The sequence below is a fragment of the Triturus cristatus genome, chromosome 5_2, assembly GCF_964204655.1.
Source record: "Triturus cristatus chromosome 5_2, aTriCri1.1, whole genome shotgun sequence".
Taxonomy (NCBI): Eukaryota; Metazoa; Chordata; class Amphibia; order Caudata; family Salamandridae; genus Triturus; species Triturus cristatus.
Window position 1 is genome coordinate 1114200354 of NC_140588.1, and position 27925 is coordinate 1114228278.

General features: G+C 48.1%; 1 protein-coding gene across 1 annotated transcript in view; it reads right to left on the bottom strand.

Moving 5' to 3' along the window:
• Positions 1-338: 338 nt before the first annotated feature.
• LOC146829830 (nicotinamide N-methyltransferase-like) overlaps positions 339-27925 on the bottom strand; it is a 57992-nt gene continuing 30405 nt past the window's right edge. Inside the window, exon 3 of the mRNA XM_085608511.1 lies at positions 339-1319. Within this exon, the coding sequence (XP_085464637.1) occupies positions 866-1319 (454 nt within the window). The 3' untranslated portion in view covers positions 339-865. The remainder of the gene's footprint in view (positions 1320-27925) is intronic.

The window sequence follows — 27925 nt, forward strand, 5'->3', positions numbered from 1 at the left end:
GCTGATGGAGTCTTTCCTCTGCGTACATAAATTAGGCAGGAAAACCTCCACAAACAGGGTGAGCAGATTGAAACTTCCATCATAAAGGATGGATGGACATAATGCCAAGATAGAAGTCAGGCCCGCAGATTGCAAATTCTTTGACAATTGTGAGATGTCAATACATTACTGAACAGATGTGGTTCATAGGATGACGTCAGGCACTAAAAAGGTATAGGTGGCTAGGGGGGCAGTGGGTAAAAGGTTTGGCGTTCAGAGGAAGGGAAGGGTGCTGGAAAGAGTACAGTGAGATTGACTGTCCTTGTTTTATTTATTAAAAAATGATTTAACCCTAAAATGAGTGCAATTCGTTTTTTTATAGCTGTATTTAAATATAAAATGCACATTTGGAATTCATAAATAGTAGAAAGAGGGCTATATCCTGTTCTCCAGTGGAAAATATCCACTGGATAGCTGAACCATCTATGTATGGGCAGTAATGGACACACAAACAGACTTAGAACATTGCAGAACAAAATGCTCAAGATTTCAATTGTTTGAGAGAATGGACCATCATTTTATTGTAAGATTGAATCAACCTTTTTAGCTGCAATTCAAATGCAAGATCAATCTTTACTACTACATGACGTTATTGACTCCATTTCACCTAGCAGTAAAGGACAAGGGGATATTGACTGAGATAGAACCTGGCAGAGCCGAGGGAAGGCGGTCCCAGCAAAAGCAATGTCCAGTTGTCAAGCAGTGAGGAGAGGCAGAGAGCAGAGCACCACTGGTTTCAGCAGCAATAGGGTCAACAAAGGCGGTGAAAGAAGACATTTGATGCAGGACAGGTACAAGCTAATCCTTTCAATATTATGTATATAAATTAGGATTTATAAGTACATAAAACCGGTATTTCTTTTCGAGCATGAACAAGTATTAGAGCACTGTAATCTATCACGTCATACAATTGATTAACCGTCCTAGGAAACACCTGCAGCTCCTCAATGACATAGTCAGCATCCCCTAGCACTTTCCTTATAAAACTCTCATCCATACATAGATGGGGAAACATAAAGCTCCCATTCATGTAATAAGTGGTCTCAAGGCATCCTATCATTATTAAATGCCCTCCATTTTTTAACAGTGATGAGACATTTCTTAAAGCACTGCAGAACCCTTCTTCATCTGTCATGAGGACCTCCAAACAATGAGGCAAAATCAGACAGTCAGCTTGAGGCAGGATGGTGGGAGACAAGGGGTTACTTTTGCTGGCGTCAAATTTTAGAACGTGCTTGAATTTTCTTCTTAACAGATTTTGCTTCTCAGCCCCAGCATCTCTGAAAATAAAATACAAACATTTTAGTTTGATTTTATTATTGATTAAAACGTGATCTTTTCTCACAAGTTATGTCAATTTTGGAAAAAACAGTTTGTATGAACATAAACTATATGTTTGCAAAGGGGCTATATGTATATATATATATATATATATATATATATATATATTTGAAGAAAGAACTCGGTAGTATCCCCCACCAAGGTATCCACGGCACCAAGGAAGTCCACAGCACGGCAAGGTCAGTCAATATCGTTTATTCAATCTATTTCACCAAGTGCACAACAACAGGGACGGTCGACGCGTTTCGGCGAATGCCTTCAACTGGACCATAAAGTCCCAACATCTAGACAGTCTTTTTAAAGTGACAAAGTGCAGTAAAAACAAAGAATTCACCTTGTGTGTTTCAGTAGGCTAGAATGTTAACCCACACTCAACAATGGCATACATTAGGCGCCATTTTGCATTTCAATTTCATTTTTTTAATATATTTTTTTATTTTTTATGTGTTTTGTTGTGTATATAAGAGACATTTCCTATTTATAATTTGGATCTTTTAACAGACAACCAGACAGCATTGGCAGATTTGTTGAGTAAAGTACTCATCAAAATTGGAAAACATTTGTATGAAAAACATAGAACATTGTATATGCTGTGATTATCAAAATCGTGCTCATATTCACATTCTGAAAAGATCCTAAAAAAATCCTAAAAGATATACAGGGAATAATTGGATTTGAGTTTAGACTAGTTTTAAGAAATGACCTCAAAACACAAGGGAAATGTCAGTAATATATATATATTTATATATATATTCACTGAAAAAACCATAGGTTTCACACATGTTATAGTTAGCGGAAATTTTACTGATAAAAAACCAATGAAATTGCCCCGTTATAGTTAGTGCTGGCAACTATAACTCACGCGACCGCAATCCTCTGCTGATGCTAATACTGTATTTAGACACTTATTTGCCCATGTCTTCTTCCATACATTTTTAGCTATACATATATTACAAATATTTTTTTTTATAAAGACACATATGTCATCAGCAGAAGATTGCGGTCGCGTGAGTTATAGTTGCCAGCACTAACTATAACGGGGCAATTTCATTGGTTTTTTATCAGTAAAATTTCCGCAAACTATAACATGTGTGAAACCTATGGTTTTTTCAGTGAATTTGCAAGGTTTTTTAAATGCTAATTCCTAACTATAACGTGTGTGAAACCTATGGTTTTTTCAGTGAATTTGTACGGTTTTTTAAATGCTAAGTTATTTTACGCCATTCGAGGCGTGCGCGCCCACTTAACGCAGTTCGTTCCGTGCACGGTTTTTATTAACTTTAATAAGCCCTGTACATTTGCTGGCCTTCGGCCACCAAAAGCACAGGGGGTGGGGTCAATGTGGATAGTGTTTTTTTTATTTCGATTTTATAATTTCATGTTGCCAAAATTTCGTTTTTTTTCGGTAATAATAAGCCCTGCACATTTGGTGGCTTAGGGCCACCAAAAGCACAGGGGATGGGGAAGGTGTGGATAGTGTTTTGTTTTTTTATATTTTTTTACCGTACGCTTACGGTAAGCGTACGGTAAGCGTACTCGCCGAAATTGCCGAAAAAAATATAAAACCGTTTTTGCTCTTGGGGGATGTTTGGGGACTCCCTCAACATGACTATGTGGGAGGGAGTTGTCAAAACAGCCCCGTAACATGTTTTTGGCCATCAACTTTGATAAATAACACTCAGTGCGAGAGACAAAATGGCGGACGCCGCTTCCTGGTTTCGGCCGATTCGAATGTTTACTAAGATCTAAGAGCCAATCAGAATCGCGCTCGCGCACGCCACCGTACGCTTACGGTAAGCGTACGGTAAGCGTACCGTAAGCGGGCTCAGATATATATATTGATTTAAAGGCTATTTTCTCAGAATCTACTGAACAGATTTACACCAAACCTACAAAAGGCACTTCCTTGACCTAGGGACTACCTCTCTGCCAAATTTCTGGTAATTCTGTTCAGCCGTTCGGGCTGTAGCTCGTTCTAAAGGTCCTATGGAAAAATGCATGGGAAAAACGCATTTGGGGACCCCCCTTTTATCTCAGCCCCCGCTTGACGAATCCCCCCGAGACTTTCAGGGTAGGAGCGGAGCGTAGCGCCCCACCTATTTTGAGAAATTCGCGAGGATTCATAGACCGGCGCCAAAGTTATTCAAAATAGAATGTTGCGGATTTCCTATGGAAAAGGGGTCCTAACTATAACTACCTACTGGCGACCGCCAGTAGGTAATATATATATATATATATATATATATATATATATATATATATATATATATATATATATATATATATATATATATATATATATCATCTACTGGCGGTCGCCAGTAGATAGTTATAGTTAGGACCGTGTTTCCATAGGAAATCCGCAACATTCTATTTGGAATAACTTTGGCGACGGTCGACGAATCCTCGCAAAATTTTCAAAACTAATGGGGCGCTACGCTCCGCTCCTACCCTGAAAGTCTCGGGGGGATTCGTCAAGCGGGGGCTGAGAAAAAAGGGGGGTCCCAAAACGCGTTTTCCCCATGCATTTTCCCATAGGACCTTTAGTCCGAGCTACAGCCCGAACGGCTGAACAGAATTACTTGAAATTTGGCAGAGAGGTAGTCCTCAGGTCAAGGATGTGCCTTTTGTAGGTCTGGTGTAAATCTGTTCAGTAGGTCCTGAGAAAATAGCATTTAAATCAATATATATATCTGTAAGCGCGCTCCGTGCGCTTACCGTAAGCTTACCGTACTCGTACGGTGCCGTGCGCGAGCTCAATTCTGATTGGTGGTTACATGACTGTAAACATTCGAATCGGTCGAAATCAGGAAGTGTCGGCCGCCATTTTCTGTCTCTCACACTGAGAAACAAAGGTGGGGAACGTGAAAAGGGGGCAACGAAGAGAGTTGCAGACCCCCTAGTGTTTGTCAGGGGGTCCAAGAAGGACCCAAAAGTACGAAAAAAACATTTAAAAATTTTAAAAAACAAATCGCGGAGTGCGCGTACGGTAAGCTTACCGTACGCGCACGGGAAAAAAAATAAATAAAAAAAAATAAAGAAGTAACAATCACATTTATTAAATAAATTAAAGGACCCACAAGGGAGGAAAAAACAAATGTTACTGCGTAGAAAATGGCAAGGCGCGCACGGCATGGACTGCGCAACGTGAGCGCTCGGTGCGCGAAGCGCACCGAGCGCGCAGGGTGTGCGCACAGTGAAAAACCACAAAAAAAAATAAAAAATAAATACATAACTTAGCATTTAAAAAACCGTACAAATTCACTGAAAAAACCATAGGTTTCACACACGTTATAGTAAGGAATTATCATTTACAAAACCTTGCAAATTCACTTAAAAAACCATAGGTTTCACACATGTTATAGTTAGCTGTACATTTCACTCGTAAAAAAACAATGAAATTCCACGTTATAGTTATATCAGGTAACTATAACTTGCGCGACCGCAATCCACAATGTGTAATTTCAGATGTCATCATTGATGTCATGAGTGATGTCACTGACCATGTCATGAGTGATGTAATATGTGACGTCATCAGCAGTTTATTGTGGGCGCGCAAGTTATAGTTACCTGATCTAACTATAACGTGGAATTTCATTGGTTTTTTACGAGTGAAATGTACAGCTAACTATAACATGTGTGAAACCTATGGTTTTTTAAGTGAATTTGCAAGGTTTTGTAAATGATAACTCCTAAATATAACGTGTGTGAAACCTATGGTTTTTTCAGTGAATATATATATATATATATATTATCTACTGGCGGTCGCCAGTAGATAGTTATAGTTAGGACCGTGTTTCCATAGGAAATCCGCAACATTCTATTTGGAATAACTTTGGCGCCGGTTGACGAATCCTCGTGAAATTTTCCAAATAGGTGGGGCGCTCCGCTCCGCTCCTACCCTGAAAGTCTCGTGGGGATTCGTCAAGCGGGGGCTGAGAAAAAAGGGGGGTCCCAAAACGCGTTTTCCCCATGCAATTTTCCATTGGGACCTTCAGTCCAAGGTAGAGCCCGAACGGCTGAACAGAATTACTTGAAATTTGGCAGAGAGGTAGTCCTCAGGTCAGGGAAGTGCCTTTTGCAGGTCTGGTGTCAATCTGTTCAGTAGTTCCTGAGAAAATCAAAAGTAAAATCATATATATATATGGGCGGAGCCTAACCACACATCTCATCCTGAGATTTGATTGGCTGTCAGCACTTCATCCAAGAAGTGTTGGCAGCCATCTTGGGACCAATATACATGATAGCACCTCATTAAAAAGCATTGCAGTTAATAGAAGGTTTTAAGACTTTAGTTACATTATAAATCATTTGTTGATGGTACCATACTCATTTTAGGAATTGTGGTATGTTCTAAGGTGATTTCACCATGTGAAAAAGCCTTCTGCTGGGATATCATGATTGAGAGAAAAATATTTTCTCATGCTTTTCCCACAGAAGTTTGGAAGGTGATCTATAAGCTAAACTGAGAGCTTATTTTCTGTAAATTCACATTATCTTTCTCAGTCATGTGAGAATGAAGTCTGACATTCTCAGTAAAACATGTACATCCAACAAGGACAGAGACTGTCAGTTGATTCCTTTGTGTTCTACTGCAGCTTCCCAGAGTGTTCCAAAGAACAACTAGAGCGCTAACAGTCCTACTTATGATAAACATATGGCACACCTGAAGCCATCTTGCTTGGATTAAAGTGGTAACTCTTAAAACATTTAATTTAAAAAGGAACAAAATGAGGGGGTTCATTTTTCCATAAAAAGTATGATTAGTGCTGCAGAAAGAAAAATTAGGGCACATTTTGAGTGACTTCTCAAATCCTCTTCTATTTCATTAAAAAATTCTGACATGCAGACTGAAACATTCACTTTCAATACCAGCAGCAGTTTTCCCTGGTGAGCAGTAGCTTTACTACAGTGATCTAATGAGCAAAAAGAGTGCTAACATTCTGAATTTATGGCAAATGTGTGACACATCTGAATGCCTTCTTGATGGAATCAAAGTAAAAAACTGAAAGTATTTCCTACTGAGGAGACTGCAGTAAATGAGGAAATTAGGAAACTTCATAACAAATAAGTCTCCCTAGATGGCCACCAGAGACAAAAGAGCCCAAATGTAGCCCAAATATCACCCAGATGTAGCCCAAGTATTGCCCAATGACAGAATGTCCCAGAGTGTTCTTAAAAACAACTAGAGCGCTTACTGTCTTCATTATGACAAAAGTATGGCACACCTGAAGCCATCTTGATTGGAATAAACTGGTAACACTTAAAACATTTAATTTAAAAAGGAACACAATGAGGGGGTTCATTTTGCCATAGAAATTATGATTAATGCTGAAGAAAGAAAATGAGGGCACATTTTGAGTGACTTCTCAAATCCTCTTCTATTTCATTAAAAAAATCTGACATTTAGACTGAAACATGCACTTTTAATACCAGGAGCAGACTTCCATGGTGAACAGTAGTTTTACTACAGTGATCTAATGAGCAACTAGAGTGCTAACATTCAGAATTTATGGCAAATGTGTGACATATCTGAATACCTTCATGATGGAATCAAAGTAAAAAACTGAAAGCATTTCCTACTGAGGAGACTGCAGTACATGAGGAAATTAGGAAACTTCATAACAAATAAATCTCCCAAGATGGCCACCGGAGACAAAAGAGCCCAAATGTAGCCCAAAATCACCCAGATGTAGCCCACATATGGCCCAATGATTGAAGTGTGCAAAACACTTATTATTTTGTGTTTTTGCAGAGTTATATAGTGCAGACTTGTCAGGTATTGAAGTGCTTTACATGAGCATTGGTTAAATCACACAAGAACAAATTCATTTTATTGTAGACATGGGGAGACTAAGTGATTTGACCAGAATCACAGAATGTCGAGCTGAAGCAGAAACTCCAACCTGGTTCGCCAGTTGCAAAGTCTGCAGTTCTGGAAGTAACACCACATCCTCTCCCTTAAGTGCAACATTTATTCAAGTGGTCAACTGGATAAAAAAACATAAAGATAACAAATAATATAAAAGTGCTTTGTCGCTATTTGAAAACTCAGAAAATATGTCCTTATTTTAGTCTTTTAGAGCACTAACCATAATTTTGATGCCAATAAGACCCTCTCATATATGTAATTTCTAAAGGAAATGCTCTAGGTATTACAGTTTTGATTACATAAAGATGACGTCAGGCGTTCCACACTTTTGTAATAAATATAGAATGTTAGCAATCTAGTTGTTCATTAGGATACTGTTGAGAGGCAGAGGCCAGGGGCACGGACTCTGAAAATGGAAGGCAGGTAGGAGGGTGCAAAGGCAACAATTTAACCACACTGAGCAGGCAGGAAGGGCAGTAGCACCACAACAGACTATGGAGGGCAGTGGAAAGGGGGGCAGGGGCAACAAACCAACAATACAGGACTTGCAAGAGAGGCTGTGGCAATGTAATAGACCATTGTGGGCAGAAGGAAGAGGCAATGGTAGTACAACCATACATGCCAACAGACCCGATTCAGCCAGGAAACGCCCAATGTTTTTAAGCTCAATTGGGCTTTATTTGATCTGTCTCCTGTCTACAATCTCCTCTTTTTCAATGTAACTCAAAGGGGAAAATCAATACCCCAGTTTTTTTTCAAAATCTCCCTCTTACCAAGTTCAAAATGTTCGCAAGTATGGTACATTGGATCATGGAAGGAAATGGGGTAGGGACATGGACTTGGATACCAGAGGACAGGAGGGACATGGAGAGGTGCACCAAACTGACCCTACAGGGAAGCATCAGGGTTTGCAGCAGCACAATACACCACACAGGGCATGCGGGACGGGAGTGCAGTACAACAATCCATAGAAAGCAAGAGGGAGGGGACAGGACCATGCACATGGACAACAGAGAACATAGGGGCAAGCGGCAATGGTAGCTAGCTGACCATAATGGACAGACAGGAGAGAAAGCTGCAGCATAACAGACCATAAAGGGCAGGAGGGACGGATCAGGAGCATTACAATGGAACAGACAAGCCAGGAGGGAGGGAGTAGGGGTCTGCACATGTACACAGAGGGCTGGGGGCAAGGGGGCAGGGCAGGAGCAGCAAGATAGCCATGGAGGTCAGGCAGGATGGGCACTAGAAGCAAGACACACCATGAAGAGCAACACTGAGACTGTGATGGCATACACACAGACCATGGAGGGAAGGTGGGAGGGGGTCAGGGGCAGATAACTGACCACACAGGGAAGGTGGGAGGGGCCATGGCAGCACAGAAGACCATGCATGGCAAGTGGGAGGGTTAGTGGCAGCACAATGGCTATGATGGGCAAGAAGGAGGGTGCAGGGGCATGCACAAAGGACGATGGAGGATAGAAGGGAGGGTCAGGACCAGTGCACAGACAAGAACGTTCAGGGGAAGGGGCCTCAAAACAGACCGCATGGCATGTGGACAGGCAGGGTGGAGGTGGCAGGGACAGGTTACAGTCATCTGACAATGCTAGGCAGGTGGGAGGGGAGTGGCAGCTCAACAGAACACTCAGAGTAGATAGGAGTGGCAGGTCCATGGAACATGGTGGGCAAAAAGGATGGAGCAGGGGCATGCACAAAGACATCGGAGGGCAGGGGGAAGGAGAATAGGGGCAGCAAGCTAAGCACAGAGTTTAAGCAGGAGGTCAATGATGGGGCATAGAATTGGGCAATGGAGGGCAGGAGGAGTGGACTGGTACATCATACTAAATTGAGGGCAGTGGCAGCACATCAGACCATGCATGGCAGGAGGGAGGAGGCTAGTCCATGGATTCACACAACAGAGGATAGGGAGGAGGGGGATGGGGCAGCAAGCTAACTGTTCAGAGAAGGCGGGTATTAGGAACTTTATTGTTTTTAAAACGTGTGTCTGTGCGAACTACTTAAAATATGAACAAGTATGCAGCATAATCTCACTTTTATTCAGGAAGAAGAGGATGTTTGTGACTGTGACTCCGGGCTCACTTGGCAGAAACACCCACTGACCCTCCACCCCCTATCGCAAAATGTAAACACAGGTGAACACAGTGTTATATAGAACATAGTCCTGAGAGCACGATTGAAAATGAAAACTAGATATAGTGTATGGTATAAACTATGCACCAAAAAGTGTGATATAAGATGAAGCGGGCGTGAAATATAATAATCAATACATTGTGCGCAATTACAGATTCATTGGAGAGCGCGAGATAGCACAGGCACTAGCGCGTGCTATGCGATATGCGCCTTGGAGTGTAATATGCACAGGGCAGTGTTGTGTAACCTAACTAGTCTCTAAAGTTGTAATATAAAATATGTGCTGGGGAGTGTAACGTTGCATATGCACTGTGACAAAGATATGGATCCCAGATTGTAATATGTATGGCATAGCACTGTGCGTTATAACATAGGAATCGAGGAAGGCACGTTAGATGGGGCAATATAACCCGTGCGAAGACAAGTGTGGCATGACATATTCACGGGGTGGTGTTACAGTGCACATGGGCTAGAGAGTGTCATAGCATATGCACTAGCTAGTGGAATACAACACCGAGGTGTGTGGCACTCAGCAGGCAATGGTGGGTGTAACACAGCATTGGGCTCTGCCAGGAGCGCGCTATGACTCTCAAGTGATGTTCATCCCCTTTCCAGGGAGTAAAATAAAAAGTATTACACATCCGGCAGTGGATGTGTGTTTTATTAACCGTGAGGGGAGTTTCTTGCATAGTTTTGGTCGAATTTTTGTCAAATCCCCTTTGAATGGCTTGGTGTGCATGTGTATTAAATGTGCCCTTCAATAGCTACCCATGTTTGTATAAATAAACGACAAGGGTGTCTACCGGGATTAGGCACGGTAGGGCATGAGACATGTCAAAGCTTCACTAGTGGTGTAAATACATTCCACCTGGATTCATTGTATGCATAGTCGCCTTTTAATGAATATCACGCAAATCGTCATGGTGATAGGTACGTACGGTTTGTCCAGCATGTCCTAGGTGTGTCTATAAATATATATTTTTTTAAAATAATAAAAAACAGTGGCTGGCCCTGGGGATTGGGGTCAAAAAAATATAATTAGGAGACAGGCCCTGGGGGATGGGGTCATCAGGGCCAATAAATTAGAATAAGAAGGGGAACCACACAACCCCCCTTCTTAAAAAATTAAAATAAATAAAAGACTGGCATCGTGCCGGAGGCCACGCCCCCTCCTTGCAGCACTCTGCAAACGCGCCCCCTGGCGAATTGTAAGTTGGGGAATTAATTCTTCTTCAATACTGAAGGTCCCTGAGGGCCAACTAGCCCAACAGGCATCTCCAGTATGCGCCAGGGAGCTGCGCTGCAGACAGGTGTTCTGAGGCCAAGCCCCTTTTTACACCTCTCTGCAACGCAGCTCTGTGGCGCTTACTGGAGGTACCTAGTGGTCTAGTTTGACCCTAGAGACCCTTAGGATTCAACGGGACTTAATCTCTCAACTTAGAAGAGCCACAGGGCGTGTTTACACAGTGGTGAAGGGAGGGGACGGGGCCAGAGGTGACGTGTGCAAACACGCACTATGGCACGTTTTAAATTGGGGATATAATTTCCCTTCAATACTGAGGGCCCCTGGGGGCTAACTAGCCCACCAAGTGCTTCCAGTAAGCGCCACTGAGCTGCATTGCAGAGAGGTGGTCCAGGCCGTGCCACTTTTTACACCTCTCTGCAACGCAGCTCTGTGGCACTTACTGGAGGTACCTAGTGGGCTAGTTGGACCCTAGGGACCCTCAGGATTCAAATGAACTAAATCTCCCAACTAAAAACGGACACAGGGCCTGTTTACACAGTGGTGAAGGGAGGGGACGGGGCCTGAGTTAACGTGTGCAAAAACGCCCTGTGGCCTGTTTTAAGAGGTAGTTTTAATCCCCCTGCCCTATTATATACTAGGGGGTCATGCTAATCACAGGGGGACCCCAACGCATAATGTTCCCTAGTGTATGTAGGTGTTTTCACTGTATTCTAAGTGTCTTTTAACATAGCACTGGCTCTAGGACTGGTTAGTCAGATTCAGTTACCACCAGTATCCGTCTGAAAAAGTTGAGGGTACAGGATGATTTTGCAACAAGGCTTCTTTCTGCTCTTCTTTTTGTTCTTTCTGCATGTTATCCTTCTTCCTGCACTTTTCTTCGTCTTTGAGGACTTCTGTTGGTTCTTTCTGCACTTCTTTTTTTTCTTTCTTTGCATTTTTTCTTCTTTCTTCACATGTCCTATCTCTGTAGGCATAGTTAGAAATTAGCATTTAAAAAACCTTTGAAATTCACAGAAAAAACCATAGGTTTCAGGCACGTTATAGTTAGGAATTAGCATTTAAAAAACCTCAGAAATTCACTGAAAAAACCATAGGTTTCAGGGGTGTTATAGTTAGCTGGAGTTTTCACTTGTACAAAACCATTGAAATTCCCCCGTTATAGTTAGTTCAGCTAACTATAACTCGCGCGCCCGCAATGCACTGCTGATGACGTCACATATTACATCACTCATGACATGGTCAGTGACATCACTCATGACATCACTGATGACATCTCAAATGACATCACTGATGACATCACTGATGACATCATCCTTGTGATAGAGTGGCAGACCTCCTCTCACCCTAATATAACCTTTGATACGCACATTCAAAAATAGAGACTAAAATTTTCAAAACAATGGACATACCAATACCAGTTACAACAACCTCTTCAGTAATTCTAAGATCCACATACACATCCACTCATTCACCAACAGTCCTATACAGTCACTCATACATGTACTCACTCATCATATGTACTCATACACCTATACATCCTGTTACACAATGCCACTCATCCATAGAGTTACTCACACACATAGTCACTCATGCTAATAAAGAATCAAACAATAATTTACTTGCATATACAGTTATACACACACCACCACACTTACTTCTACGGAAACTTACACATACTTAGTCTTTTAAACAATCACTTATTGAAACACATACTTATTCATACAGGAACTCTTTCAATCTCTCACTCTCACATATACTCACTTATATACACCAATAGTCACATATACTAGTTTAAAACATATGTAGTTACTCATAAAGACACTATTGAGACAGTCATTCACTCACTAACACACCCATACACACACTCATCCACCCATACATTCCTGCACACATGTTGTCTTCAACACATACAAACAGTGAGTCACTCATTCATGCACCTATGCACTACGTAATACCCCCCCACCGAACCATGCAGACACTCAGACTGATACTCAAAAAACCAACTAATAACCTATATAGACACCCATATAGCTACTCACCAACCCATGCAGCCACTTATACACAAAGTGAGAGACTGATACAGATATTTACATATTTAAACATTACTCACTAAGCCATGTATTCACTATGATACACTTAATCAGTCAGTTACACAATCAATTTTTCAAAAACAAATCATCCATTTAGACACTTATATACCCATTTATTCTTCCATCGACCTTGAGATATACATATATAAAACATATTTAATTTTCAGAAAAACACACATTCACTGGATGATGTCATCAGTGATGTCATCAGTGATATCATTTGAGATGTCATCAGTGATGTCATGAGTGATGTCACTGACCATGTCATGAATTATGTAATATGTGACGTCATCAGCAGTGCATTGCGGGCGCGAGAGTTATAGTTAGCTGAACTAACTATAACGGGGGAATTTCAATGGTTTTGTACAAGTGAAAACTCCAGCTAACAATAACACCCCTGAAACCTATGGTTTTTTCAGTGAATTTCTGAGGTTTTTTAAATGCTAATTCCTAACTATAACGTGCCTGAAACCTATGTTTTTTTCTGTGAATATATATATATATAAATATATATATATATATATATATATATATATATATATACACACTAGCCATCAATTTGCACAAATCGCACATTTATAATAATAACTCCACATCCACTTTGAAACTGTCGTATGTTGTGCGACCCTTGACCTTCCTGGTAGGTCGCTCCCCTCCGCTGCAGATCTGCCTGCACCCCCGCTGAGGTGTACTGATCGCCGCCGTAATCAAGGCCCTCCACCACCCGCAGGCTTCCACCTACACCTCATCCCTGGTGGCCAGTGGTGGCCTTAGGTTCGTATCTGCTCTGCTGTGCCATATATCTGTCTGTCCACTCCACTTCTGTGCCCCCCTGCCCCCCGCTCGCCGTTTTGTTCTGTGCCCCCTTTTTGATTCTCTGCCCCGTTTTTCTGACTGCTGTTGCACCCTCTTTTGATTCTGTGCCCCGTTTTTCTGTCTGCTGTTGCCCCCTTTTGAATCTGTGCCCCGTTTTTCTGTCTGCTGTGCCCCCTCTTGATTCTGTGCCCCTCTTGCTGACTTCTGTGCCCTCTTGATCCTTGCCCCTTGCCTGTCTCCTTCCTGCGGTCGCTCCGCTCCGCTTCCCTGCCCCCGTCCCAGCTGCTGCTTCCCCTGCGGCCACGCCCCCTCTGCGCCCATTCGCTTCCCCTGTGTCAGGTTTGCAGACTGTCAGTCGCACACACTAGAGAGCACCACTGACCTGTTGTCTTGATCTCAGCGGGGACGAGGATTGCAGATAATGTCCCCAATTCCCCAGAGTGCAACCCCCGGCAGGGGAATGGAATCTCAACTGCCGGAGACTGGACCCCGGGGAAAGGAAGTACAAAAAGGAGGGGTTGGGAGAAGTAGAATCCCTTCGGAGCAGTGGCTGGGAGGTAGGGTGTTCCTGGGAGGATTGCAACCTGCAGGGACGAGAAAGCGAGAGCCAAGGATGTAGTGATAATCTCGAAATTAGAGAACTGAAGCTTCATGCTCCCTTGCTTATACCCACCCGTTTAGACACAGTAGGTACAGGCATCAAATAGAGAATGAGTCCACTCGTGTTAAACTCCCTGAAATGTCTTGTTGCAACCCGGGAACATACCCTCCGGCGTGGTGAAGGGGTATGCTTACAGAGTTTTGAATCCCACTATATTCAAACAGTGACCTTCTCCCACAATGAACACAAGTCACTGGTAGCGCCTCACATCGTATCACTGATAATGCCTTCCCCACAGAACCTCAGAAAATTATAGGCTTGTACTGCACTCAGTGTCTAGGTTAGTACAATAAGGGGGAGTGTTTCGTCACACTCGAAAGCGTTAGGTCCCGAGGAAGGGAAAGTATTCTGAACACCGGTCCGACTATAACCAAAGGGTTCCTTGTGCCAGTATTAAGCGTACTTGTTCTGGGTGTATCTACATTACACCGGTAAAAAGATAATACAGCCTCACGGATCAGCACGCCCGTGCCCGTATCTGTGATAATAGAAATGAAAGCAGGATGTGGACATGGAGAGGAACTCCCGGGCGTCTCTCCCGGGTTACCTGATCTGTTCCGCGGGTTTCTTCGTCTTCGGGACTTGTCACGTCTCTTCTCTCGCCGTGGCCTTCTGGGGGAAAACGGGTCTCGGCCCGACACTGGAAGAACTGCCGAAATGATTCAAGCTGAAATCCGGCGGGGAACACCATCCGCCATTACTCTCCAGCGAATACGATTGACAAGCACTTTCCGCTTCCAGTGGAAGTGCTTATGTAGCGTTTTCCGGGGATTGCGCCCCAGTGCAAGTAGGGAAGTGTAGTTTCGCCTTTGTTTGCGATGTTGGAGCCTGGAAATGGGCTCTAGCGTTCCACGCTGTCGGGACGATGTGTGCGCTACCGCGTGGGTGATCGCTACAGTACCCCTTCTCAAGGACTGACGACTCGGCGGTCGTCCTGGTTTACCTGGATGTCCCTCATGAAACTGCTCCAACAACTCCGGGCAATGAAGATTTTCTTCTGGTTCCCATGTCCTATCTTCCACCCGAACCCTTTCCAGTCTACTAGATATTGAACCCGTCCCCGCACCAGCCGGGAATCTAGAATCTCCTGTACTTCATACTCTTCCTGCCCATCTATGTCTAGAGGATGCGGTTTCGTCGGTAAACGTGCACTGATTGGGCATGGCTGGAGTAGGGACACATGGAAGACAGGGTGGATTTTCCAGGAACTAGGCAACGACAGTCGCATAGCCACTGGGTTGATGATCTCCTCAATGCTATCTACCTACGTATCTTGGTTTTAATTTATCTACGCCCTTTAAATGTAGATTTTTTGTAGAGAGCCATACTTTGTCCCCAACTTGATACTCAGGTTCTTTATTTCTTTTCCTGTCTGCATAGGTCTTTTGCATTGCTTGGGCTGTTGCTAGACTCTGTTTGACTTCTAGTAAGACGGCCCTAAGGTGTGCACGGTGCTCGTGGATGCTGGGTATGGGGGATTGAGCTGGCCATTCAAACGGGAGCATGTTGGGGTGATACCCATAAGTGCAATAAAACGGAGAGCAGCCTAGTGTGGCATGTGTAGCGTTATTATAGGCAAATTCTGCTAGCCATAACAAGGTGGGCCAGTGTAAGGGGTTTTGCAGTGTAAAGCAGCGTAGGTATTGTTCCAGGGTTTTATTCAGGCATTCAGTTTTTCCATCTGTTTGAGGGTGGTAACTGGAGGAGAGACGTGCTTCGATATGAAGAGTTTTGCAGAGGGATTTCCAGAAGCGTGACGTGAATTGTGTACCCCTATCTGTAATCAAGATATTTGGGATTCCATGGTCACGGACCACATGTTGGAGGAAAACTAAAGCGAGCTCTGATGATGTGGGTAGCCTTCTTAGTTATATGAAATGGCCTATTTTCGTTAAGTGATCAACCAACACTAGTATTACTGTTTTACCTTCACAGGGGGGCATTTCCACTATAAAGTCCATGGATATGGTGTGCCATGGCCGTGGGGGAGTAGGTAAAGATTGCAGGAAGCCCACTGGTTTTGTTTGAATGGCTTTTCCCTGCATACAGATTGCACAGTCCTTGATGTAGTCCTTAACATCCTTCCGCAGTCCGGGCCACCAAAAGGAGCGTTCTACACAGGCAATAGTCTTGTATGTCCTCCTAAAACAGAATCGTGGATCCACATTAAGACTTGTTGTTGCTGGGTTGTGTGTGGTATATACAATGCATGGTAGTGATAGGCTAACCCATCCACTTCTGACCGGTGCTCTGGTTCTTCTTTGATCCAGGCCTGTACGTCCAGGTCCGTTAAGGTTACTCTCACATCTTCTAGAAAGTCCTGTGATGTAAGTAGAGCGATGGCATGTTTGGGTGGTTGGGCTTCTGTGAGTATAAGCGGTGGACTCTGCGGGGTTAAGGAGGTATCGTTCTCCCAGTCACCCATACGAGAAAGGGCATCCGCTTTCCCGTTTTGTGGCCCTGGTCGGTATTTGATGACAAAATGATAATCCGAAAAGAATAAGGTCCATCGCAACTGACGGGGTGTCAACGCCTTAGCAGTTTTCAAAAACAGTAGGTTTCTATGGTCCGTGTAGATTTCTACTGTGTGCAAGGCTCCTAAGAGGTAGTGTCGCCATTCTTCGCAAGCCCTCTTGATGGCCAGCAATTCCTTGTCGGAAATGGTATAATTGATCTCACTTGGTGTGAGTTTCTTGGAATAAAACGCGACAGGGTGGAGCTGTCCGTTTACAGGATGTCATTGTGATAGTACCCCTCCCAGAGCGTGTTGTGATGCGTCTGTTTCGAGAACAAACGGGAGTTGTGGGTCCGGATGGCGCAGGATAGGGGCATGAGTAAATTTATCATTTAACATCTGGAATGAGCGGGCTGCTTCTTCTCCCCACTCGAACGGGACATTTTTCCGCAACAGGTGGGAGATCCTATTAAGGGCGCAGTAGTCGATACACGTCCTCAATTCTTCACAGTCCTTCTTGGGTATAAAAAAAAGGGGAGAGGACGCTGGTTAAGAAGAGTGTCTGATGAATCTGGAAGCTATATTGTCTTCTAGGTATTTCTTTAGGTATAGTGTTTCAGGTTCCGTCAAGGCGTACACTCGGCTGCAAGGGATGTTTGCTCCGGCGATAAGCTCGATCCGACAGTCATACTCCCGATGAGGAGGCAATCTAGTCGCCTTTTGTTTATCAAATATCTCGTGATACTCTCGATATTGAACAGGCAGGGTGATGGTACAACAGTAAAGCTCTTGAGTACAGACTGCAGCTAGGTGCGTGGCTGGCGTTTCCTCGTATTCCGTACCCACTTCTTGTTGTTTACAATGTTCTTGGCAATAGACCGAAGCCATGGTAACTGTGCGATCTGTCCAGCTGATTACGGGGTCGTGTAACGTCAACCAGCGCATACCCAGGATGAGCCGGAACTGGGGAGCATCGATTAGGTCGAATTGGATAAATTCGTGATGATCAGGGCCCACCGCCATCTGAAGAGCCCGAGTCCGGTACTTCACTGGTCCAGAAGAGAGGGCCGTTCCGTCTACCGCTTTTACAAGTTCAGGGATCTCTTTCTTTTCGCAGGGTAGTCCAAGTCGGAGGGCATATTCCTGATCAATATAGTTGCCCGTTGCTCCAGAGTCCAGCAGGGCGTCCACTTCTAACACATCCCGGGAAGTGAGCCATAGAGACACTCCGATATTCAGATGAGCCACAGCAGGTTGCAGGGTATTTGCTAATACGGAGGAGGTCGTCACACGTGAAATACCCAACTCAGAGACCTCATCCTGACTTGGGCTTATTAGTTTTCCGCCGGCTCATCTCGTCTTGATGTGGCTTGTACCCGGGAAATAGAAGACCGGTTGCTTACCGGAGTCCGGGCCCGGCATTTTCTAATGAAGTGCCCTCCTTTGCCGCAATAGAGACACAACTTCATTCTTTGGCGTTTATCTCTTTCTTCGGAAGTAAGAGGGAATCTGATTCCTCACAACTGCATCGACTCTGGTCCCTTGACTGTTTTTGGTTGTTCTCCCACCAAGTCTTTTGGTCTAGTGTAAGAAAACCTAGTCTCGCCTCGGCTCTTGTCACCTTTTCTCTCCAGGAGGCGATGGTCCAGATGTACGGTTAGGTCTATTAGTTCTTCACATGTTTGCGGCAGTTGCACCACTTGGGCAAAAACATCTTTGAGTTCTCCTCTCAACCCTTGATAGAAAAAGGGTGATCCTTTTTTCACGGGGCCACTCCGTTTCCACTACCAACCGATTGAAGGTGGTAATGTACGTCAGCAGATCTTGGGATCCCTGTCGCAAGGTGAGTAGCTCCCGATCCAATGACAGCATGTGGGACTTTCGATCGAACAATTTCCTTAAGGCGAGGCAAAAATCCGGAAAATGGTGCAAGACCGGATCGTTTCTTTCCATTAAGGGGATGGTCCAACTTGCGGCGTTACCCCCATGTAAGACATCATGAATGCCGTCTTTGCGGCTTCTCCTTGGAACACGGCTGGTTTGCATAAAAAATGCAGTCTGCATTGGTTCAGGAAGGTTTAGAACTTCTTGGGGTCCCCATAAAAGCGCTCTTGGGGATCTAAAGGGATACCTGTGTTTTGTAATACGTGGACCGTAGGTACCGTGTCTGTGGTTGTGGGGGGATATGTGGTGGCCGTGAAAAACCCCCCTCCGGTGTTACTTGAGGTGTAGCAGACCCAGGAGGAGGTAGAGTAGCTGGCCTTATGTACGAACCTTCCCCCTGACCCCCACGCGAAAGACCCGCCACCTCCCTACGTAACAAGCTCACCTCTCTCTGTACGTTCTGATTCTCTAACCGGGTGGTCTGCACCTCCTTCCAACAACAAGGTCAGCACCACATTAGTATCCATCGTCCAGGCTGGGCGCAAACGTGGACTTGTCAATCTGTCAGGTTTGCAGACTGTCAGTCGCACACACTAGAGAGCACCACTGACCTGTTGTCTTGATCTCAGCAGGGACGAGGATTGCAGATAATGTCCCCAATTCCCCAGAGTGCAACCCCCGGCAGGGGACTGGAATCTCAACTGCCGGAGACTGGACCCCGGGGAATGGAAGAACAAAAAGGAGGGGTTTGGAGAAGTAGAATCCCTTCGGAGCAGTGGCTGGGAGGTAGGGTGTTCCTGGGAGGATTGCAACCTGCAGGGACGAGAAAGCGAGAGTCAAGGATGTAGTGATAATCTCGATATTAGAGAACTGAAGCTTCACGCTCCCTTGCTTATACCCACCCGTTTAGACACAGTAGGTACAGGCATCAAATAGAGAATGAGTCCACTCGTGTTAAACTCCCTGAAATGTCTCGTTGCAACCCGGGAACATACCCTCCGGCGTGGTGAAGGGGTATGCTTACAGAGTTTCGAATCCCACTATATTCAAACAGTGACCTTCTCCCACAATGAACACATGTCACTGGTAGCGCCTCACATCGGATCACTGATAATGCCTTCCCCACAGAACCTCAGAAAATTATAGGCTTGTACTGCACTCAGTGTCTAGGTTAGTACAATAAGGGGGAGTGTTTCGTCACACTCGAAAGCGTTAGGTCCCGAGGAAGGGAAAGTATTCTGAACACCGGTCCCACTATAACCAAAGGGTTCCTTGTGCCAGTATTAAGCGTACTTGTTCTGGGTGTATCTACATTACACCGGTAAAAAGATAATACAGCCTCACGGATCAGCACGCCCGTGCCCGTCTCTGTGATACTAGAAATGAAAGCAGGATGCGGATATGGAGAGGAACTCCCGGGCGTCTCTCCCGGGTTACCTGATCTTTTCCACTGGTTTCTTCGTCTTAGGGACTTGTCAAGTCTCTTATCTCGCCGTGGCCTTCTGGGGGAATACGGGTCTCGGCCCGACACTGGAAGAACTGCCGAAATGCTTCAAGCTGAAATCCGGCGGGGAACACCATCTGCCATAACTCTCCAGCGTATACGATTGACAAGCACTTTCCGCTTCCAGCGGAAGTGCTTATGTAGCGTTTTCCAGGGATTGCTGCCCAGTGCAAGTAGGGAAGTGTAGTTTCACCTTTGTTTGCGATGTTGGAGCCTGGAAATGGGCTCTAGCGTTCCACGCTGTCGGGACGATGTGTGCTCTACCGCGTGGGTGATCGCTACACCCTGCAACACACCTCCCGCCTCCCAGCTGCTCCTCCCTCCCCACCTCCCCATATATGGCGGCCGCTGCGCGGTGAGGAGAGCGACCCTTGACCTTCCTGGTAGGTCGCTCCTCCCCGCTGCAGCTCCGCCTGCACCCCCGCTGAGGTGTACTGATCGCCGCCGAAGTCGAGGCCCTCCACCACCCGCAGGCTTCCACCTGTGCCTCATCCCTGGTGGCCAGTGGTGGCCTTAGGTTCGTATCCGCTCTGCTGTGCCATATCTCTGTCTGTCCACTCCTCTACTGTGCCCCCCTGCCCCCGCTCGCCGTTTTGTTCTGTGCCCCCTTTTTTGATTCTGTTCCCCGTTTTTCTGACTGCTGTTGCCCCCTTTTTTGATTCTGTGTCCCGTTTCTCTGTCTGCTGTTGCCCCCTTTTTTGATTCTGTGCCCCGTTTCTCTGACTGCTTTTGACCCCTCTTTTGATTCTGTGCCCTGTTTTTCTGTCTGCTGTTGCCCCCTTTTTTAATTTTGTGCCCCGTTTTTCTGTCTGCTGTTGCCCCCTTTTTAGATTCTGTGCCCCTTTTTTCTGACTGCTGTTGCCCCCTCTTTAGATTCTGTGCCCCGTTTTTCTGTCTGCTGTTGCCCCCTTTTGATTCCGTGCCCCATTTTTCTGTATGCTGTGCCCCCTCTTGATTCTGGGCCCCTCTTGCTGAATTCTGTGCTCTCTTGATCCTTGCCCCTTGCCTATCTCCTTCCCGCGGTCACTCCACTCCGCTCCGCTTCCCTGCCCCCATGCCCGCCGCTGCTTCCCCTGTGGCCCGCCCCCTCCGCACCCATTCGCTGCCCTGCAACACACCTCCCGCCTCCCAGCTGCTCCTCCCTGCCCCACCTTCCCAGATATGGCGGCCGGTGTGCGACTGCGCCTAAGGCAAGCCCATCTGCGCCCATCCACACCTGGACCACGCCCAGCGCCAGAACCCCTGCCCCCCGCACCAGCCACAAAGACCGCCTCCGCTACGACGCCAACACCCTTGTCGTTCTCAACCCAGGAAGGGCCCACACCTGCTGCAAGGCTGCCCCGAAGCACACCCACGGTCCCTTCACCTGCCTGAACTGCAGCTTCTCCTGCCTCGAAGGTGCCGAGACACCCGCCACGACGGAACCCAACCAGCTTAGATACATTCTGATCAACACCCGCTCCGCATGCAAACACACCGTCGAGCTCTGGACCTACTCGACACCGCATCCCCGGACGTCGCCTTCCTGACCGAGACCTGGATGAACGAAGCCTCCTGGCCAGACATCGCCATAGGCATCCGCAAAGGGTACAAGATCACCCGCAGAGACAGCACCAACGGGGCCGGAGGAGGAATCGCCATCTTCCACAAATTTATTCTGTGCCCTGTTTTTCTGTCTGCTGTTGCCCCCTTTTTTAATTTTGTGCCCCGTTTTTCTGTCTGCTGTTGCCCCCTTTTTTGATTCTGTGCCCCATTTTTCTGACTGCTGTTACCCCCTCTTTTGATTCTGTGCCCCGTTTTTCTGTCTGCTGTTGCCCCCTTTTGATTCTGTGCCTCATTTTTCTGTCTGCTGTGCCCCCTCTTGATTCTGGGACCCTCTTGCTGACTTCTGTGCTCTCTTGATCCCTGCCCCTTGCCTGTCTCCTTCCCGCGGTCACTCCGCTCCGCTCCGCTTCTCTGCCCCCGTCCCCGCCGCTGCTTCCCCTGTGGCCCCGCCCCCTCTGCACCCATTCGCTGCCCCTGCAACACACCTCCCACCTCCCAGCTGCTCCTCCCTCCTCCCCCTTTCCATATATGGTGGCCGCTGAGAGGCCGCGCAGCTGGCGCGCCGCTGGCGCACCTAAGGCAAGCCCGTCTCCGCACGTCCGCACCTGGACCGCACCCAGCGCCAGAACCCCTGCCCCCCGCACTAGCCACGAAGACCGCCTTCGCGACGACACCAACACCCTCGTCGCTCTCAACCCAGGAAGGACCCACACCTGCTGCAAGGCCGCCCCGAAGCGCACCCACGGTCCCTTCAGTTGCTTGAACTGCAGCTTCTCCTGCCTCGAAGGTGCCGAGACACTTGCCACTACGGAACCCAACCAGGTTAGATACATTCTGATCAACACCCGCTCCGCATGCAAACATGCCATTGAGCTCTGCGACCTACTCGACACCGCATCCCCGGACGCCAACACCCTCGTCGCTCTCAACCCAGGAAGGACCCACACCTGCTGCAAGGCCACCCCGAAGTGCACCCACGGTCCCTTCACCTGCCTGAACTGCAGCTTCTCCTGCCTCGAAGGTGCCGAGATACCCGCCACGACGAAACCCAACCAGCTTAGATACATTCTGATCAACACCCGCTCCGCATGCAAACACGCCGTCGAGCTCTGGGACCTACTCAACACCGCATCCCCGGACGTCGCCTTCCTGACCGAGACCTGGATGAACGAAGCCTCCTCGCCAGACATCACCATAGCCATCCCCAACGGGTACAAGATCACCCGCAGAGACAGCACCAACGGGGCCGGAGGAGGAATCGCCATCTTCCACAAATTGTTTCTGTGCCCTGTTTTTCTGTCTGCTGTTGCCCCCTTTTTTAATTTTGTGCCCCGTTTTTCTGTCTGCTGTTGCCCCCTCTTTTGATTCTGTGCCCCGTTTTTCTGACTGCTGTTACCCCCTCTTTTGATTCTGTGCCCCGTTTTTCTGTCTGCTGTTGCCCCCTTTTGATTCTGTGCCCCGTTTTTCCGTCTGCTGTGCCCCCTCTTGATTCTGGACCCCTCTTGCTGACTTCTGTGCTCTCTTGATCCTTGCCCCTTGCCTGTCTCCTTCCCACGGTTACTCCACTCCGCTCCGCTTCCCTGCCCCCGTCCCCGCCGCCGCTTCCCCTGTGACCCCGCCCCCTCTGCACCCATTCGCTGCCCTTGCATCACACCTCCCACCTCCCAGCTGCTCCTCCCTCCCCCACCTTTCCATATATGGTGGCCGCTGAGAGGCCGTGCAGCTGGCGCGCCGCTGGCGCGCCTAAGGCAAGCCCGTCTCCGCACGTCCGCACCTGGACCGCACCCAGCGCCAGAACCCCTGCCCCCCGCACCAGCCACGAAGACCGCCTCCGCGACGACACCAACACCCTCGTCGCTCTCAACCCAGGAAGGACCCACACCTGCTGCAAGGCCGCCCCGAAGCGCACCCACGGTCCCTTCACTTGCTTGAACTGCAGCTTCTCCTGCCACGAAGGTGCCGATACACCTGCCACAACGGAACCCAACCAGGTTAGATACATTCTGATCAACACCCGCTCCGCATGCAAACATGCCATCGAGCTCTGGGACCTACTCGACACCGCATCCCCGGACGCCAACACCCTCGTCGCTCTCAACCCAGGAAGGACCCACACCTACTGCAAGGCCGCCCCAAAGCGCACCCACGGTCCCTTCACCTGCCTGAACTGCAGCTTCTCCTGCCTCGAAGGTGCCGAGATACCCGCCACGACGAAACCCAACCAGCTTAGATACATTCTGATCAACACCCGCTCCGCATGCAAACACGCCGTCGTGCTCTGGGACCTACTCAACACCGCATCCCCGGACGTCGCCTTCCTGACCGAGACCTGGATGAACGAAGCCTCCTCGCCAGACATCGCCATAGCCATCCCCAACAGGTACAAGAACTCCCGCAGAGATCGCACCAACGGGGCCGAAGGAGGAATCGCCATCTTCCACAAATTGATTTTGTACCCTATTTTTCTGTCTGCTGTTGCCCCCTTTTTTGATTATGTGCCCCGTTTTTCTGACTGCTGTTGCCCCCTCTTTTGATTCTGTGCCCCGTTTTTCTGTCTGCTGTTGCCCCCTTTTTTGATTTTGTGCCCCGATTTTCTGTCTGCTGTGCCCCCTCTTGCTTCTGGGCCCCTCTTGCTGACTTCTGTGCTCTCTTGATCCTTGCCCCTTGCCTGTCTCCTTCCCGTGGTCACTCCACTCCGCTCCGCTTCCCTGCCCCCGTCCCCGCCGCTGCTTCCCCTGTGGCCCCGCCCCCTCCGCACCCATTCGCTGCCCCTGCAACACACCTCCCGCCTCCCAGCTGCTCCTCCCTCCCCCACCTTCCCATACATGGTGGCCGTTGTGCGGCCACGCAGCAGGCGGCCGCTGTGCGGCCACGCATCAGGCGTGCCGCTGGCGTGCCTAAGGCAAGTCCATCCGCATCTGGACCACGCCCAGCGCCAGAACCCCTGCCCCCCGCACCAGTCACAAAGACCACCTCCGCTACGACACCAACACCCTCATCGCTCTCAACCCAGGAAGGACCCACACCTGCTGCAAGGCCGCCCTGAAGCGCCCCCACGGTCCCTTCACTTGCCTGAACTGCAGCTTCTCCTGCCTCAAAGGTGCAGAGACACCCGCCACGACGGAGCCCAACCAGCTTAGATACATTCTGATCAACACCCGCTTAGCATGCAAACACGCCGTCGAGCTCTGGGACCTACTCGACACCGCATCCCCGGACATCGCCTTCCTGACCGAGACCTGGATGAACGAAGCCTCTTTGCCAGACATCGCCATAGCCATCCCAAACGGGTACAAGATCACCCACAGAGACCGCACCAATGGGGTCGGAGGAGGAATCGCCATCTTCCACAAAAACACCATCAGGGTTTCAACAAACACCAACGACACACTCAGCATCGCCGAACACATGCCCTTCCAGATCCACACAGACCCCAAGACCACCCTAAGAGGCACCCTCGTCTACAGACCCCGGCCTCAATTCTGCGACTCCACCGCCGACCTCATCAGCACACACGCGCTGACCTCCACCAACTACATCCTCCTCGGAGACCTGAACTATCATCTGGAGAACAACAACGACAACAATTCCTCCACCCTGATTGACAACCTCGCCAACCTTGGACTAAAACAGCTTGTCACGACGCCGACCCACATCGCCGGTCACACACTTGATGCCATCTTCTCCTCAAGCCCCCATGTCACCTTCAGCCATGCCTCCGAACTCCCCTGGACAGACCACCGCTGCATCCACTTCTCCTTCCGAAAACCCCCCACACACCACCGCACCTGACAGATCCCCCGCCGCAGCTGGGGAAAAGTCAGTGAAGAACAACTACAGACAAGCCTCGCACTCAACCCTCCGACCAACCCCACCAACCCCAATGATGGTGCACTGACCCTCTAACGCTGGATGAACGACTGCGCCAACACCATAGCCCGCTGAAAAATCCCACCAACAGAGACACCAGCAAAAGAGCCAGCTGGTTCACCCCGGAACTCCTCACCTCAAAGCGCACCTGCCGGAAATTGGAGAACATATGGCATAGCGACAAGACGCTGGACAGCTGCGCTGCCCACAAAGATGCCATCCACAACCACCACCACCTCATCAGGACCGCCAAAAGTACCTCCTTCACAGACTGCCTTGACAACAACGCACACACAACAGCAAGGAGCACTTCAACATCGTGAAGGAACTCTCCAACCGCAGCTCCAGCGCCAACGACATTCCGCCATCGCAAGCCCTGTGCGACTCCCTCGCCACCTTCTTTCACTGAAAAATCACCGACATCCATGACAGTTTCAAACACCGGACAACCCCTGCGGGCCTTGTCGCACCGGACCCACCGCACCCCACCCCACCGTCCACGACTCCCTGACAACCTGGGCCAACGTGAGCATCGAGGACACAATCAAGACCATGGGCACAATCCACTCCGGATCCCCGTCCGACCCTCTCCCACACCACATCTTCAACAAAGCCGTCAATTCCATCACACCCCACCTGTGCAAAATCATCAACCTCTCCTTCGAGACCGCTACCTTCCCTGAGAACTGGAAGCACGCAGAGATCAACGCCCTACTGAAGAAACCCAAGGTGGATCCGAGCGACCTCAAGAACTTCCAGCCCATCTCCCTGCTTCCATTCTTAGCAAAGGTCATCGAGAAGATAGTTAACATCCAGCTCACCCGTAACCTCGAAGACAACAACATCCTGGACCCCTCCCAATCAGGATTCTGCAGCAACCACAGCACCGAGACCACCCTCATCGCCGCCACTGATGACATCAGGATCCTTCTAGACAACGGCGAGATGGCCTTCTCCTCCTGGATCTCTCCGCCGCCTTCGACACCGTCTGCCACCACACAGACGCAGGGATCCGGGAGAAGGCCTTGGACTGGACCACCTCCTTCCTCTCCGGCAGAACTCAGAGAGTCCGCCTCCCCCTGTTCCGGTCCGAGGCCTCCGAGATCATCTGTGGCATCCCACAGGGATCCTCTCTCAGTCCCGACGCTGTTCAACGTCTACATGGCACCACTAGCACGCATCGCCCGACAGCACGACCTCAACATAATCTCCTATGCCGACGACACGCAGCTGATCCTCTCCCTCACCAAGGACCCTCTCACTGCCAAATCCAACCTCCACCAGGGAATAAAGGCCACCGCCGACTGGATGAAGGAAAGATGACTTAAGCTGAACTCAGACAAGATGGAGATCCTCATCCTTGGGTCCAAACCCTCAGCATGGGACGACTCCTGGTGGCCCTCATCACTGGGGACCCCCCCGGCCCCTACCGACCATGCACGCAACCTGGGAGTCATCCTCGACTCAAAACTCACCATAACTAAACAAGTCAACGCAGTCTCCTCCACCTGCTTCAACACCCTCCGCATGCTCCACAAGATCTACAGATGGATCCCGACAAACACGAGGAAAACAGTCACCCAGGCCCTAGTCAGCAGCAGACTCGACTACGGAAACGCCCTCTACGTCTAAGCTCATCAGAAGACTACAAAGAATCCAGAACGCCTCTGCACGCCTGATCCTCGATGTCCCGTGCCGCAACCACATCACCCCCCACCTGAGGAACATGCACTGGCTCCCCATCGACAGAAGGATCTCCTTCAAGCTCCTGATCCACGCACACAAGGCACTCCACAAAACCGGCCCAGCCTACCTCAACAGTCGACTCTCCTTCTACGTACCCAACAGGATACTCCGCTCCACTGACCACGCCCTGGCCACGGTCCCACGCATCCGTAGAACCACTTCCGGAGGCAGGTTCTTCTCCCACTGCGCCACCAAGACCTAGAAAACCCTCCCCCTCTACCTACGACAAACTGAAGACCTGCTGACCTTCAGGAGACAACTCAAGACCTGGCTTTTCGACCAGTTGCAGCAGCACCCCCCCAGCGCCTTGAAACCCTTACGGGTAAGTAGTGCGCTTTACAAATTAGCTGATTGATTGATCGTGCTGAGGAATAAAGTGAATGTTTCAAGATTAAAGCATTTGAAAAACACCCTTTAAAATAATTTCAAACATATAATACTGTAGGAGGTTCTGTCCCTATAGTGCACGTGACTCTCACCCATATGGGGTTTTTATGACACAGACATTAAACGAAATTGTGACTGGTCCAGTCTTGATAGCAAATGCTCCATGGAGACAGAGACAAACACATACACATGAACCACATACATTTGTGCACATACACAAGCATTCTGAATGATGTTTGTGATTACTAATACATTATTTTCCAGGCTTCCTGTGATCAATATATCAGTTTATAACTGCATTACTGCCCTCCTCCACCA